The sequence below is a fragment of the Trichomycterus rosablanca genome, chromosome 15, assembly GCF_030014385.1.
Source record: "Trichomycterus rosablanca isolate fTriRos1 chromosome 15, fTriRos1.hap1, whole genome shotgun sequence".
NCBI lineage: Eukaryota > Metazoa > Chordata > Actinopteri > Siluriformes > Trichomycteridae > Trichomycterus > Trichomycterus rosablanca.
The window spans coordinates 9,456,739-9,470,971 of NC_086002.1; the positions used below are offsets into that span (position 1 = coordinate 9,456,739).

The following is a 14,233-nucleotide window of genomic DNA, read 5'->3' on the forward strand; positions in this document are numbered from 1 at the left end:
GGGAGCAATGGTGTGGAAGCAAGCATGAAACTGACTGAGATGCCAACATGGGAAACAGAAAAAAAGACAAACTGAGTTATAAGGTAAGAGGAAGGATGGATTTGTTAGCTGCCGGTTTAATATTGATAGTCGTTTACCTGGATCAACCTGTCTGCCAGTGAGGCACTTTCCTACAACACCACGAAAAGAGTGGAAGAGGAAATAAAGAAAGAGAGACAGGAAAGGGGAAAAAGTACATCATCATAGAAGGACAGCAAGAAGAGAAATGGTCAAACAGGACAAAATGATTGCAGACATAGAAATAAGAATAACAGGATTGATATATAAGGGGAAACAGCAGAAAGGAAAATAACCCAGAGACAAACATTAAGGAAAAGACAAAAGTAGAGATCGAGAATGAATAAGATTTCACAACTTCATTTGGGTAAAAAGGCAAAACTGTTGAACCTTAACAAGTACCAAGAACATTCAGTTTGTTTTATAAAATACACACAACCCTCTCTAAGCTATTCTAATCTGCTACATGCATAGTTACATACAGTATAGTTACATGCATAGATGGGCGATAGCAATGCCATCAACCATGTGGCAACTTCAACTGTCAAAGTAGACTATGTGCAATAGTGATTGATATACATATTACACCATATTTTGCATAATATACCTACAATACTGGTGGTTTATTGCTTGCTTTAGGGAAGAAACTGTTCCTCAGTCTGGCAGTACGGACACTGATGCTCTTGAAATGATGTCCAGAAGGCAGTAGAGTGACGATGTAATACTACTACTAATGATAATCGTAACATCCGGTGGCTCAGCTGGTACAGTAAGCCTAGGTTCTACTTGTTTAAAGGAGCAGCAGCCTATCAGACGTCACCTCCGACAACCTCACAGTCATCGCTCGCCCAACCCTTGTGCAGCCATTCAACCTTCCTCTCACAGTCACAGCCAAGTGATTGTGCCTGTTGAAGGCTCGGCCTGGTGGATAGCACAGCTGAGACAGGTAGCCAATTCAAGAGCAATTTAGGGAAGCCATTTCACATGGATGAAATAAGGCATGAAGCAAAATCCACAAAGATATGGACAGAACTTGAAAAAATTACCAGAGAAGATTGACCTTGGGTCCCCAGACTGGTGCTGTGTGGCACCTACTATATCTGCTGTGCTACTGCTCATATAATTATGATATTACAAAAATAAACAGTTGTACAAATTGTCCATAATTTAATATAATTTTGGATTATTTTGCAGCATTCAGTTCACAATAGTACAGGATGTTTACACAAGGCCCACATATGCCACCCAGCCTATATTAGAAGTACTTTGTCATGTTTCTTGCAGATTAATTACAATTCTGGATACAAATAACTTTCCCCCATATCTATTTAAGTAATTATCACTTGTTATAGCCCCTAATGTATTGGTTACAGTTAATAAAGTAAAAAAAACTCTAACCTTTTCAAGTGTTTCAATCCTCTGCTTTAACAACCGGTTCTCTGTACGTAGTCTCTGTTCCAGTAAAAAGAAACAACTAAATTTTTTGCCTCACATTTTATCCAGCAATTTCTTACAGTTGAATGTAGCTGTACACACCTTAATTTCAATCTGTTCCTCCATCTCTTTGTTTTTTATGGTGGTGTACTCTTTCTCCAACCTGTAGTCAATCATTTAAACGTGAGTAATAGTACAGCAATGCATGATTTTCTTGTCCTATTGATTAATTTTCTCTCATCTTTGCTACTCACTTTTTCATCTTCTTAGGGTTGTATTTAATCTGATAGGCTCGGAAGATGAGTTTATCAGGGCAGCTCTCAAACTGGTGAGGGATCACCTTCTGAAAGTGCTGATAACAGGTGACAGAAGTACGATACATTAGAAGTGTGTTTACACCAGAGTTGTATATGTGAATTATTCTACAAAACTTAGTAGGCATTTTTATTGATTCATTTTTAAAGCACCTAGAATAAAGACTTTAATAAGTATTAATAATATGTACTTAAAATAAATGCTTCTATTAAAAAATCTGCTAAACATAGTAGTACCAGAAGAAACTATGGTTATAAAAATCCTGTTTATGTACAAACTTTCATTTGTACAAACATTCATTCATTGTCTGTTTTACCACCGCTTTATCTTATAAAGGGTCGCAGAGGGTCTGATTCACTGGCCAAAAGGCAGGAAACACCCTGAACAGATCGCCAGACCATCACAGGGCAAACACACACACACATACTTATGTCTAAAGGGACTTCAGTATATCCAACTGACCTTAGTACATGTCTTTGGACTGTGGGGGAAGAAAATGCAAGGAAGGGTGCACACAGAAAGGACCTGGACCACTTGTGACTCAAACCCAAAACCTTCTTGCTCTGAGGCGACAGTTCTATCCACAAAGCCACAGTACAGCCCAAAATAAAAATCAGTAACTGGTAAATCATCATTGGTCTGTTTTTAATCATAAATAGTGAAATGGTGAAATGCGGTGTTAGCTTTACACCATATGTAACAGGATTCATGTCTTCCAAAAAGTTCCACCTTGATCTGACCAGTAAGAATATTATCCCAACTGTCTTAAGGGTCATCTAGATGTTTTTCGGCAAATGTGACTTGAAACTTTGTGCTCCTTTCGGTCAGCGGTGGTCAAACTAGGCCTGCAGTTGTTTAGATGTTAGTCTAGGATCTTTTGTGACCTTCAGGATGAATCGTTGATGCATTTCTGGTGATATTTTGGTAGGACGACCACCACTGGGAAGGTTCGGCACTGTTCTGAGTTTTCTCCATTTGTGGATAATGGCTCTCACTGTGGTTTGCTGAAGTCCCAGAGCTTTACAATGGCTTTGTAACTTCAGATTAGATCTGATTTGTAGATTTCAATCATTTTGTTTCACATCTGTATTGAATCTTTAGAATGTGTGCTGCTTTTTGAGACCTTCTAACCACTGCCAGACAGGTTCTATTTAAGTGCTGTTTACATTTACATTTTCAGCATTTAACAAATGCTTTTACCCATAGCGACTTACAGTTGTGATAGTATACAATATAAGCAATTGAGGGTTAAGTGCCTTGCTCAAGGGCCCAACAGTGGCAAACTGGCAGTGGTGGGGCTTGAATCGGCAACCTTCTAATTACTGGTCCAGTACCTTAACCACTAGGCTACAGCTGTTTAGATACAACAGGTCTGCCAGTAATCACGCCTAGGTGTGGCCAGTCAAACTAAACCCAGTTATCATTTGAAGTTGGTTAACTGGTTGATTTACTAGCTTCTTTAAAGAGGCAATTACTTTTTACATAGTGCCAGGTATGGCTGAGCATTTTTCATCATCATTAAAAAAAGCATTTTGTGTTTACTTGGGTCTTTGTCTAATATTTGAAGTAGTTTAATAATCTGAAACATGAAACAAGTATGACAAATATTAAAAAATATAAGAAATTGGAGAGATACACATACTTTTTTACAGCACTGTACTAACAATTTAAACATCTAAGAGGTTAAAACAAAAACAAGTATGTGGGAGAAAATTTGCTTTTTAAACCTGTGACATGCCCTCCATGTCAAGCTGTATGAGGTCTGTCTGGTTGTGCTGCAGAATAGCCATTCCAACGCGGAATATAATCTCCAGACCCTAAAATGCACATTTAGAACACTTTTAGAACTGATTATGTCCGAGCATAACTGTGGATCTATGTTTTCACACTCACTCACACCTTATTCACACTTGTGCAGGAGCAAACCTGCAAATGCATACCTATACTTTCAGTTCTTCAGTAGTAGACAGCACAACCCTCCTTACCCTACCCCAAACACACACTCACTCACAGTCTCACACCTTAGTCACACTTGTGCAGGAGCAAATGCATATCTATACTTTCAGTTCTTCAGTAGTAGACAGCACAACCCTCCTTCCCCCACCCCAAACACACTCACACACAAGCACACGCTCTCTCATACAATTCTAAACTTCATACTGTTCTTTACCTCATACATGAAGATATCGAAGATCCGTGTGGCAATGGGCAAAGGCAGGAAGGTGAGGAAGAGTGTGAGGAACCATGATGAAGCGTACATGGAGGTGTGAAAACTTTGGGAGCGGAAATGCACATTCAACTCCGGCAATTGCTCCTGCAAGGACAGATGCAAGATATGACAAGAGGCCAAAAATAAATAATAAATAAATAAAACAAAATCAAATCAAATCAAATAAATAGAAATGTGGTGACGAGACGGCTTTTGTTCTTTTACACTGAATATTTGCTGCCACCTGTTGGACAATTTTTAGACGGCAGAAATGACCATAATACCTGAAGCTTAAAAACCCACCAAAATGTATGACAGAAAAAAAACTATGAAACTATACCAATAGTGTCATCAGTCTGTGTCATACAAGGGTGAAAATAAAATAGAAAATGTTTATTTTGTGGTCAGCTGGTTCACACTACAGCCCCTGCACAAATTTGTAATGTTAAGGTTCACATAAGTGTAAGCAATTACAACGTTTCACAATACCTGGCCCACAATTCTGTGCAGTCTTTGTGGTAAGTCAGAAGTTCCCATGCACTCATTGGATATACAGTTGTACCTTGAAACTCAACATCAATTGGTTCTGGGACTGGTGTTGAGTTTAAAAGGTGCTGAGTTTCAAGGTTAATGAGTTAGATGATCCTGTGGACTTGCACATATTTTAGGCTTATGTAAAATAATGGGGTTGTTTTTGACACTTATACACTGAAAATAACACAAATAAAATATAAAAACACTGAAATAAAAAGGTGATTCTCACAATTTCTCAGAACCTCAAGCTGTAACACAAGTTTAAAAGTGAAACAGTGAGGGAAATACAGATAAACACAGATACATGTGGAGCTTTCAGACTGGGTTTGATGGTTATTTCACACAAATGCAGAGCGCTGAACAAAGCAACTGTTCATTGTTTGAAATAAATACATTTTTCAAAAACAAACAACATGTTGAGTTTAAAGGAAACGTTGAGTTTAAGGGTACAAATTTTTTTTTGAAAGGCGTTGAGTTTCAAAGATTTTGAGTTTAGGGGACGTTGAGTTACAAGGTACCACTGTATGTATTATTTGTCTAGGATTTCAATGATTCCTGCAACTGCAATGCACTCTGTGTCTGCTGGTGTTTTGTAGCATGTGCAGAATGAGGCCTGGCATAGTCTTGCTTTTCCAGGAGAAAAATGTCACACTGATGCCAGCATGTGTTTCTCTAAAAATCCCAATATATGCCAGATGGTACCTTCATACATATGCAAGTCACTCATGCCACAGGCACAGATGTTGTAGGCATCAAAATCAAAAGTGTGTTTGTATTTACGCAACACAATGAAGTAAAATAGTACAAACCTTTACAAAGTGTCTTTCTTACCTGCAGTAAATATTCAAACTGGTATATGCAGAGGCCCAGCTCTGCCATACTGGGTTTAAAGAGCTCTCTTAGTCTGTACTCCTGCATTAACCTCACAAACACACAGAATGCTTCCTCCTCCGGCATCTACACACACATGAAATAAAGAATAAACAGATTTACCTGATTGTTTATCAGATAAAGTATAAAAATAAAGTTCTTTATGTGTATCATGTTTGAATGTACCTGCATAAGAAGTAGCCCAACAATGAAGGCACTGCCCTGACAATATCCCACTTCTCGATCTACTAGTGAGTATGCCTGTCAAATACAAACCCACATACAATCACAAATTGACATGCAAAAATAGCTACTTACCACACAATACTGAATATGGCTCAATTTCAAGCATTCAGAGCAAGATTCATTCCATCAGAACCCCAAACCCCCACTCTCAGAAACTTATGCACTGGGACCAGATTATTAAATTAAGAACCTAAAACTATAGATTGTCTGGCCCCATATGTTACAGATTGTTTACTAAGATCCAGTGCTGCAGTTTTTCCTCAATATACTCATATTTATCAAAAAAGGAAGTAGAATCCATCACTTCACTCACTTTCTAAGCTGCTTATCCTAATCAGGGTCGCCAAGGGTGCTGGAGCCAATCGTAGCTCTCAGTGGATGCAAGGAACACAGAAACACCCTGGACAGGACGCCAGTCCATCACAGGGCAGACACACACACACATCTAAGTGTAATTTTAGTATCTCCAATTAACCTGACCACATGTCTTTGGACTGTGGGAGGAAACCCACTCAGACACGGGGATAACATGCAAACTCCACACAAAAAGGACCCAGAATGCTCCACCTGGGAATCAAACCCAGGACTTTCTTGCTGTGAGGCGACAGTGCTACCCACCAAGCCACCCTAGGTATCCCAGCCTGTTTGGAAACTGGGGTCAGAGAAAAACAACTTATACAGCAACTTATCCATCTGGAGCTGAGAGAGTTAGGGGACTTGCTCAAGGGAGAACTTAACCTTCTAAATATTTGACTAGCTACTGAGCTAGAATTGCAAAATCAGGCAGATCACTAAGTACAATAAATGTAAAAAATAGCTAAAGATGTACTTTTATACATTTTTTATATTGTTGTTTGTATTTTTATTGTATGTATTTGTCTATTAATTTAGTCATTCTTATTTGTTTCATTTTAATACATTTAATTATTCCTACTTTTTATTGCTGGTTTGTAGTTTGTCTAATTTCTTCTTCTTACTTTCATGACGTTGAACAGGACTTCCTGGCCCAGGCTGTCTTGTCCCTTAAAGAACTCATGCTCGGGGTAGGTGCGGGCGATGTCTCTGCGGATCAGCTTTTCACAGGGTGATGACATCTTCAGCAGCTCTGAGTACTGGTTCTTTACTGGCATGTCTGTGGCATTCCCCAGCAGCTGCCACACGATGGCCCGGAAGTGATGTGGAATGCCCTTCCTGATCAGCTCCTACAGGGAAGATGTGTGAGAGGAAAAAAATCATGGAAACGTTTTGCATAATCTTATATGATAAAGGGTGCCCAGCATGAGGAAACTTCTTTACTCACTTTGTGAGTACCAGAGTTATGATAGGCTGTGATGTCGTCTAAAACAAATTCAAATTATATGTTTGCTCACTGGATAATGACATGTTTGATGTTTAATGATGTAATATGGAGTTTCTCTTCCTTTTCAGCTATAACTGCCTCTACTAAGAAGACTTTCCACAAGATTTTGAAGTGTTTATGTGAGAATTTGTGTTTATTCAGTCAAAGAAGCACATTTAAGGTTAAGCATTGATCTGTGACGTGCACACAGCCCTGACTTCAACCCCAGTGAACACCTTTGGGATGAATTAGAATGCTGATTTCAAATCATCCCATAGGTGTTCACTGGGGTTGAAGTCAGGGCTGTGTGACTCCGTCACTGGAGTTCAGCACTGATACTCAAAGCAAAAATAAACTGTTACCACAGAACTGAAAGCAGCTAACTAATTGTATAGTTAAGCTAAAACATGTGAACTAAATGATTGAAAGGTTAAGCTAAAACATGTGAACTAAATGATTGAAAGGGGTGTCCACATACTTTTAGCCATATTTTGTACATCTAAATGTCCTAAAATGAGAAATTACTTAAATAAATTTGAGCAAAGACGTAAGGAGTCATCAACCAATTTTGTCTAACATACAATACTGTTTACATTTAAAAAAACTCCAGCAGCTTTCAGGAATGAGATATAAAATGTTTATTTATATATATATTTATATATATATATATATATATATATATATATATACAGGGGTTGGACAAAATAACTGAAACACCTGGTTTTAGACCACAATAATTTATTAGTATGGTGTAGGGCCTCCTTTTGCGGCCAATACAGCGTCAATTCGTCTTGGAAATGACATATACAAGTCCTGCACAGTGGTCAGAGGGATTTTAAGCCATTCTTCTTGCAGGATAGTGGCCAGGTCACTACGTGATGCTGGTGGAGGAAAACGTTTCCTGACTCGCTTCTCCAAAACACCCCAAAGTGGCTCAATAATATTTAGATCTGGTGACTGTGCAGGCCATGGGAGATGTTCAACTTCACTTTCATGTTCATCAAACCAATCTTTCACCAGTCTTGCTGTGTGTATTGGTGCATTGTCATCCTGATACACGGCACCGCCATTGGATGCACATGGTCCTCCAGAATGGTTCGGTAGTCCTTGGCAGTGACGCGTCCATCTAGCACAAGTATTGGGCCAAGGGAATGCCATGATATGGCAGCCCAAACCATCACTGATCCACCCCCATGCTTCATTCTGGGCATGCAACAGTCTGGGTGGTACGCTTCTTTGGGGCTTCTCCACACCGTAACTCTCCCGGATGTGGGGAAAACAGTAAAGGTGGACTCATCAGAGAACAATACATGTTTCACATTGTCCACAGCCCAAGATTTGCGCTCCTTGCACCATTGAAACCGACGTTTGGCATTAACACGAGTGACCATAGGTTTGGCTATAGCAGCCCGGCCGTGTATATTGACCCTGTGGAGCTCCCGACGGACAGTTCTGGTGGAAACAGGAGAGTTGAGGTGCACATTTAATTCTGCCGTGATTTGGGCAGCCGTGGTTTTATGTTTTTTGGATACAATCCGAGTTAGCACCCGAACATCCCTTTCAGACAGCTTCCTCTTGCGTCCACAGTTAATCCTGTTGGATGTGGTTTGTCCTTCTTGGTGGTATGCTGACATTACCCTGGATACCGTGGCTCTTGATACATCACAAAGACTTGCTGTCTTGGTCACAGATGCGCCAGCAAGACGTGCACCAACAATTTGTCCTCTTTTGAACTCTGGTATGTCACCCATAATGTTGTGTGCATTGCAATATTTTGAGCAAAACTGTGCTCTTACCCTGCTAATTGAACCTTCACACTCTGCTCTTACTGGTGCAATGTGCAATTAATGAAGATTGGCCACCAGACTGGTCCAATTTAGCCATGAAACCTCCCACACTAAAATGACAGGTGTTTCAGTTTCATTGTCCAACCCCTGTATATACAGGGGTTGGACAAAATAACTGAAACACCTGGTTTTAGACCACAATAATTTATTAGTATGGTGTAGGGCCTCCTTTTGCGGCCAATACAGCGTCAATTCGTCTTGGAAATGACATATACAAGTCCTGCACAGTGGTCAGAGGGATTTTAAGCCATTCTTCTTGCAGGATAGTGGCCAGGTCACTACGTGATGCTGGTGGAGGAAAACGTTTCCTGACTCGCTTCTCCAAAACACCCCAAAGTGGCTCAATAATATTTAGATCTGGTGACTGTGCAGGCCATGGGAGATGTTCAACTTCACTTTCATGTTCATCAAACCAATCTTTCACCAGTCTTGCTGTGTGTATTGGTGCATTGTCATCCTGATACACGGCACCGCCATTGGATGCACATGGTCCTCCAGAATGGTTCGGTAGTCCTTGGCAGTGACGCGCCCATCTAGCACAAGTATTGGGCCAAGGGAATGCCATGATATGGCAGCCCAAACCATCACTGATCCACCCCCATGCTTCACTCTGGGCATGCAACAGTCTGGGTGGTACGCTTCTTTGGGGCTTCTCCACACCGTAACTCTCCCGGATGTGGGGAAAACAGTAAAGGTGGACTCATCAGAGAACAATACATGTTTCACATTGTCCACAGCCCAAGATTTGCGCTCCTTGCACCATTGAAACCGACGTTTGGCATTGGCACGAGTGACCAAAGGTTTGGCTATAGCAGCCCGGCCGTGTATATTGACCCTGTGGAGCTCCCGACGGACAGTTCTGGTGGAAACAGGAGAGTTGAGGTGCACATTTAATTCTGCCGTGATTTGGGCAGCCGTGGTTTTATGTTTTTTGGATACAATCCGGGTTAGCACCCGAACATCCCTTTCAGACAGCTTCCTCTTGCGTCCACAGTTAATCCTGTTGGATGTGGTTTGTCCTTCTTGGTGGTATGCTGACATTACCCTGGATACTGTGGCTCTTGATACATCACAAAGACTTGCTGTCTTGGTCACAGATGCGCCAGCAAGACGTGCACCAACAATTTGTCCTCTTTTGAACTCTGGTATGTCACCCATAATGTTGTGTGCATTGCAATATTTTGAGCAAAACTGTGCTCTTACCCTGCTAATTGAACCTTCACACTCTGCTCTTACTGGTGCAATGTGCAATTAATGAAGATTGGCCACCAGACTGGTCCAATTTAGCCATGAAACCTCCCACACTAAAATTACAGGTGTTTCAGTTATTTTGTCCAACCCCTGTATATATATACAGTATATTATATATTATATATATTAAAAATAGTAATGTAAAGATATATAGATATAAAAAATACAAAAAATAAAAGCTCATATTGGACATATTTCATTAAAATTCTAACTTTTATTCATCAAATAAGTTGTAAAAAAAATAAATAAAATAATCAAGACACTTAAATGGTCAGAAATAATGATTTGTGTTTAAAAAAATCAATCCAATGCACCCCAGTGTTACCTTTTTACTGTTGAATACGAGACTGGTGATTAATCCCATACACATGTACTGGTTTGAGCCAGTTTGCACTAGGGAAAGCTTTTTCATTCAGGTCTTTCTATTTTTAGACCATGAGAGGACCCATAAACACTGATGCTCCAGATACTTATCTATACCAAAAAAGACCAGCCTAATTGCATCCCAAAAAAACTGCCCCAACATATTTGCACAAGGGTTTTCTAATAATGAATTGGTCTTTTAATATAACTTAGATTAGCACAACATGCAATTGGCTTTCGCCCAATGAATCAGACCCACTGCGACCATGAGCAGTGGTCAAACAGACAATGAATAAATGTGCAATTGGAACACAGCTCTAATGGCTGCTTAATATTAGACATTTTCAACCATAACAGTCATCTGCATAATTAACAATTTCCTGACTCTATTTGTGAATTGCATGCTATTTTAATAAAAAACTGTAGTGATTTGTTTTGAAGGTAGTGAAGGTCCTGAAGTAACCTAACAACAGCATAATTAAATGTATTTAATGAAATAAAAGTATAAAGTCCACTGCAATGCTAAATACATGCAAGATCAAGAATATTTTTGGTCAATTTACACACCTTTCTGTCGCCTCACCTTTAGCAATTTGTCTTTCTTGCGTCTCCACTCGTCCCACTCATTAACAATGCGTCCCCATAGGATCCAAGTGTCCTCCTCCAGATGAGAAAGATTGGACGAGGCCGAAGAGCTGGACACCAGCGAAGAACCGCTGTTCCTTCGTGAGCCGCTCATGGATCGCATAGACTTGGAATCGGCCTCCAGTAGCCTAAAGATAGAAGACACAGAGATAAGCAATGTAATGATTTTCTTTGTTCTGGGTTTATTACTGAGAACATTAAATTAATTTAATGGTTTTGGTAACTGATACACAATGCCACACCTCACACACTAACACCTCAATTACACCTCTTACACTTACACCTCACACACTTACACCTCACACACTTACAGGGGTTGGACAAAATAACTGAAACACCTGTCATTTTAGTGTGGTCGGTTTCATGGCTAAATTGGACCAGTCTGGTGGCCAATCTTCATTAATTGCACATTGCACCAGTAAGAGCAGAGTGTGAAGGTTCAATTAGCAGGGTAAGAGCACAGTTTTGCTCAAAATATTGCAATGCATTCAACATTATGGGTGACATACCAGAGTTCAAAAGAGGACAAATTGTTGGTGCACGTCTTGCTGGCGCATCTGTGACCAAGACAGCAAGTCTTTGTGATGTATCAAGAGCCACGGTATCCAGGGTAATGTCAGCATACCACCAAGAAGGACAAACCACATCCAACAGGATTAACTGTGGACGCAAGAGGAAGCTGTCTGAAAGGGATGTTCGGGTGCTAACCCGCATTGTATCCAAAAAACATAAAACCACGGCTGCCCAAATCACGGCAGAATTAAATGTGCACCTCAACTCTCCTGTTTCCACCAGAACTGTCCGTCGGGAGCTCCACAGGGTCAATATACACGGCCGGGCTGCTATAGCCAAACCTTCGGTCACTCGTGCCAATGCCAAACGTCGGTTTCAATGGTGCAAGGAGCGCAAATCTTGGGCTGTGGACAATGTGAAACATGTATTGTTCTCTGATGAGTCCACCTTTACTGTTTTCCCCACATCCGGGAGAGTTACGGTGTGGAGAAGCCCCAAAGAAGCGTACCACCCAGACTGTTGCATGCCCAGAGTGAAGCATGGGGGTGGATCAGTGATGGTTTGGGCTGCCATATCATGGCATTCCCTTGGCCCAATACTTGTGCTAGATGGGCGCGTCACTGCCAAGGACTACCGAACCATTCTGGAGGACCATGTGCATCCAATGGCGGTGCCGTGTATCAGGATGACAATGCACCAATACACACAGCAAGACTGGTGAAAGATTGGTTTGATGAACATGAAAGTGAAGTTGAACATCTCCCATGGCCTGCACAGTCACCAGATCTAAATATTATTGAGCCACTTTTGGGTGTTTTGGAGAAGCGAGTCAGGAAACGTTTTCCTCCACCAGCATCACGTAGTGACCTGGCCACTATCCTGCAAGAAGAATGGCTTAAAATCCCTCTGACCACTGTGCAGGACTTGTATATGTCATTTCCAAGACGAATTGACGCTGTATTGGCCGCAAAAGGAGGCCCTACACCATACTAATAAATTATTGTGGTCTAAAACCAGGTGTTTCAGTTATTTTGTCCAACCCCTGTACATACATTTATTAGATTATATTCTGGTAATATAACAGCCCATGTTACCAAAACAACCAGCAGGTGTCTCAAAACTAAAACATGTATTCCCTGGAAGTTTATTGACTCTCTACTCTGGACTGGATGCACATAGTTTCACTTAGTTTCAGAATGCTGCACCAGGATTCTCAGAAAGCACCCAGATACATTTCCATACTTCAGGAAAGATAAATGTCTATACGTCCATAGTTTTGCATAAAATAAAGATAAAGATGTTTTACAACACATGGAACACAGCATGGTCAAAAGTATGCAGACACCTGACTATGAGCTTGGACAAAGAGATCGAGCTTGTTGGACAAATATTTTGGGATATTGTTCAAAGACAAGTGAATTAGAATTGAATCTTTTGGTCAAGACGGGTCACCATTTGCTAGTCGTAAATAAGCAAACACAGCATTTTATAATAAGATCACTATACCAGTGTAAAGTGTAATGACAAGGTGGTGTTTTGGTACAACAGGACCAATAATAGTATTGTATTAAGAGTATTATAAATTACATGTCTGTGAGTTGGAGCAGTGATGTTAAATACATATTTATTCATAGATAGAATTTAGCTATTGCTGCTGAAAGTGGAACAACCCTTCTCACAAGGGTAATAAGAGTGTCGACTAACAACCTCCTTTTTATTTATTTATTTATGCATTTTCTCCCTTTTGTTCCCGATTTAGCGTAGTCAATTTGTCCTCCGCTGTTGAGGATCCCAATTGCGTTCGAGGAAGGTATATCATTTTTTAATAGAAGATTTTGCCACAAAAAAAAAAGACAAAATCACAACCTATTTAACATTTAACATTGTTAAATGCCAGTTAGAGGTAGAACACCATGTAATTTTAAACATTTAAATATAAATCTTGAACTTTAAGAGAAATGTGCTCAGTCTTTGTGTGTGTGTGTTCAACACACATACCTGTTTTGTTCTTCCAGCTTTGCCAGCAGCTCCAGCTCATCAGGGCTGAGATTCTCCGAGTCAGCAGGCGAAACTGCTGGTGCAGAGAGAGCAGCATCATGGGAACTGGAATCTGGGCTCAGTAGAGGGCTTCCTACAGAATGGGGGTCGGTTTCTTGACCCGGTGGAGAGGAGAGGTTCTCCAGCTGTACTGAGCCTGTGACTCCTCCCTCTCTTTCTGGACTGCTGCTGGGGCTAGACATGGCCAAGGACCAGGTCAAAGGTCAGTCGGGGATGCTGGATCACAGTGCGACACGGCCGGGATTACACACAGCAGGTCCAGAGGTACAAGCAGACCACTCTTTCAGGGCTTTGTTCGTCTGTAGAAACATAAGACAGTGGAGCAATTATAGATTTGACTTTACATGACACTAAATAATTAGATTTCAACAAGGGTGTCTAATAGCTAACAGAAAGGGATTTTATTGCGTATGTAATAAAACTCTGTCTGTTTAACGACTGTTGCATTGCCAGGATCATGTTTTATAGTTCCATAACTTATTTATTCATTCATTTTCAGTAATTACTAGATAGCAAACAGGCAGAGTGTGAATTATGCAGTACAATCGGGAT

The 14,233-nt window shown here is 40.5% G+C and overlaps 1 protein-coding gene across 2 annotated transcripts in view; it reads right to left on the reverse strand.

Annotated features, from left to right (window-relative positions):
- evi5l (ecotropic viral integration site 5 like) overlaps positions 1-14,233 on the reverse strand; it is a 72,014-nt gene that overhangs the window by 39,183 nt on the left and 18,598 nt on the right. Inside the window, exons 2-12 of one of the 2 annotated variants that reach the window (XM_063009405.1) lie at positions 13,622-13,980; positions 11,049-11,238; positions 6,643-6,867; positions 5,606-5,680; positions 5,381-5,506; positions 3,977-4,120; positions 3,534-3,623; positions 1,746-1,843; positions 1,594-1,654; positions 1,456-1,509; positions 138-170 (exon numbers count right to left, since the gene is read on the reverse strand). In XM_063009405.1, the coding sequence (XP_062865475.1) occupies positions 138-170; positions 1,456-1,509; positions 1,594-1,654; positions 1,746-1,843; positions 3,534-3,623; positions 3,977-4,120; positions 5,381-5,506; positions 5,606-5,680; positions 6,643-6,867; positions 11,049-11,238; positions 13,622-13,863 (1,338 nt within the window). In that variant the 5' untranslated portion in view covers positions 13,864-13,980. The remainder of the gene's footprint in view (positions 1-137; positions 171-1,455; positions 1,510-1,593; positions 1,655-1,745; positions 1,844-3,533; positions 3,624-3,976; positions 4,121-5,380; positions 5,507-5,605; positions 5,681-6,642; positions 6,868-11,048; positions 11,239-13,621; positions 13,981-14,233) is intronic. The other variant, XM_063009406.1, reaches the window with a different exon arrangement.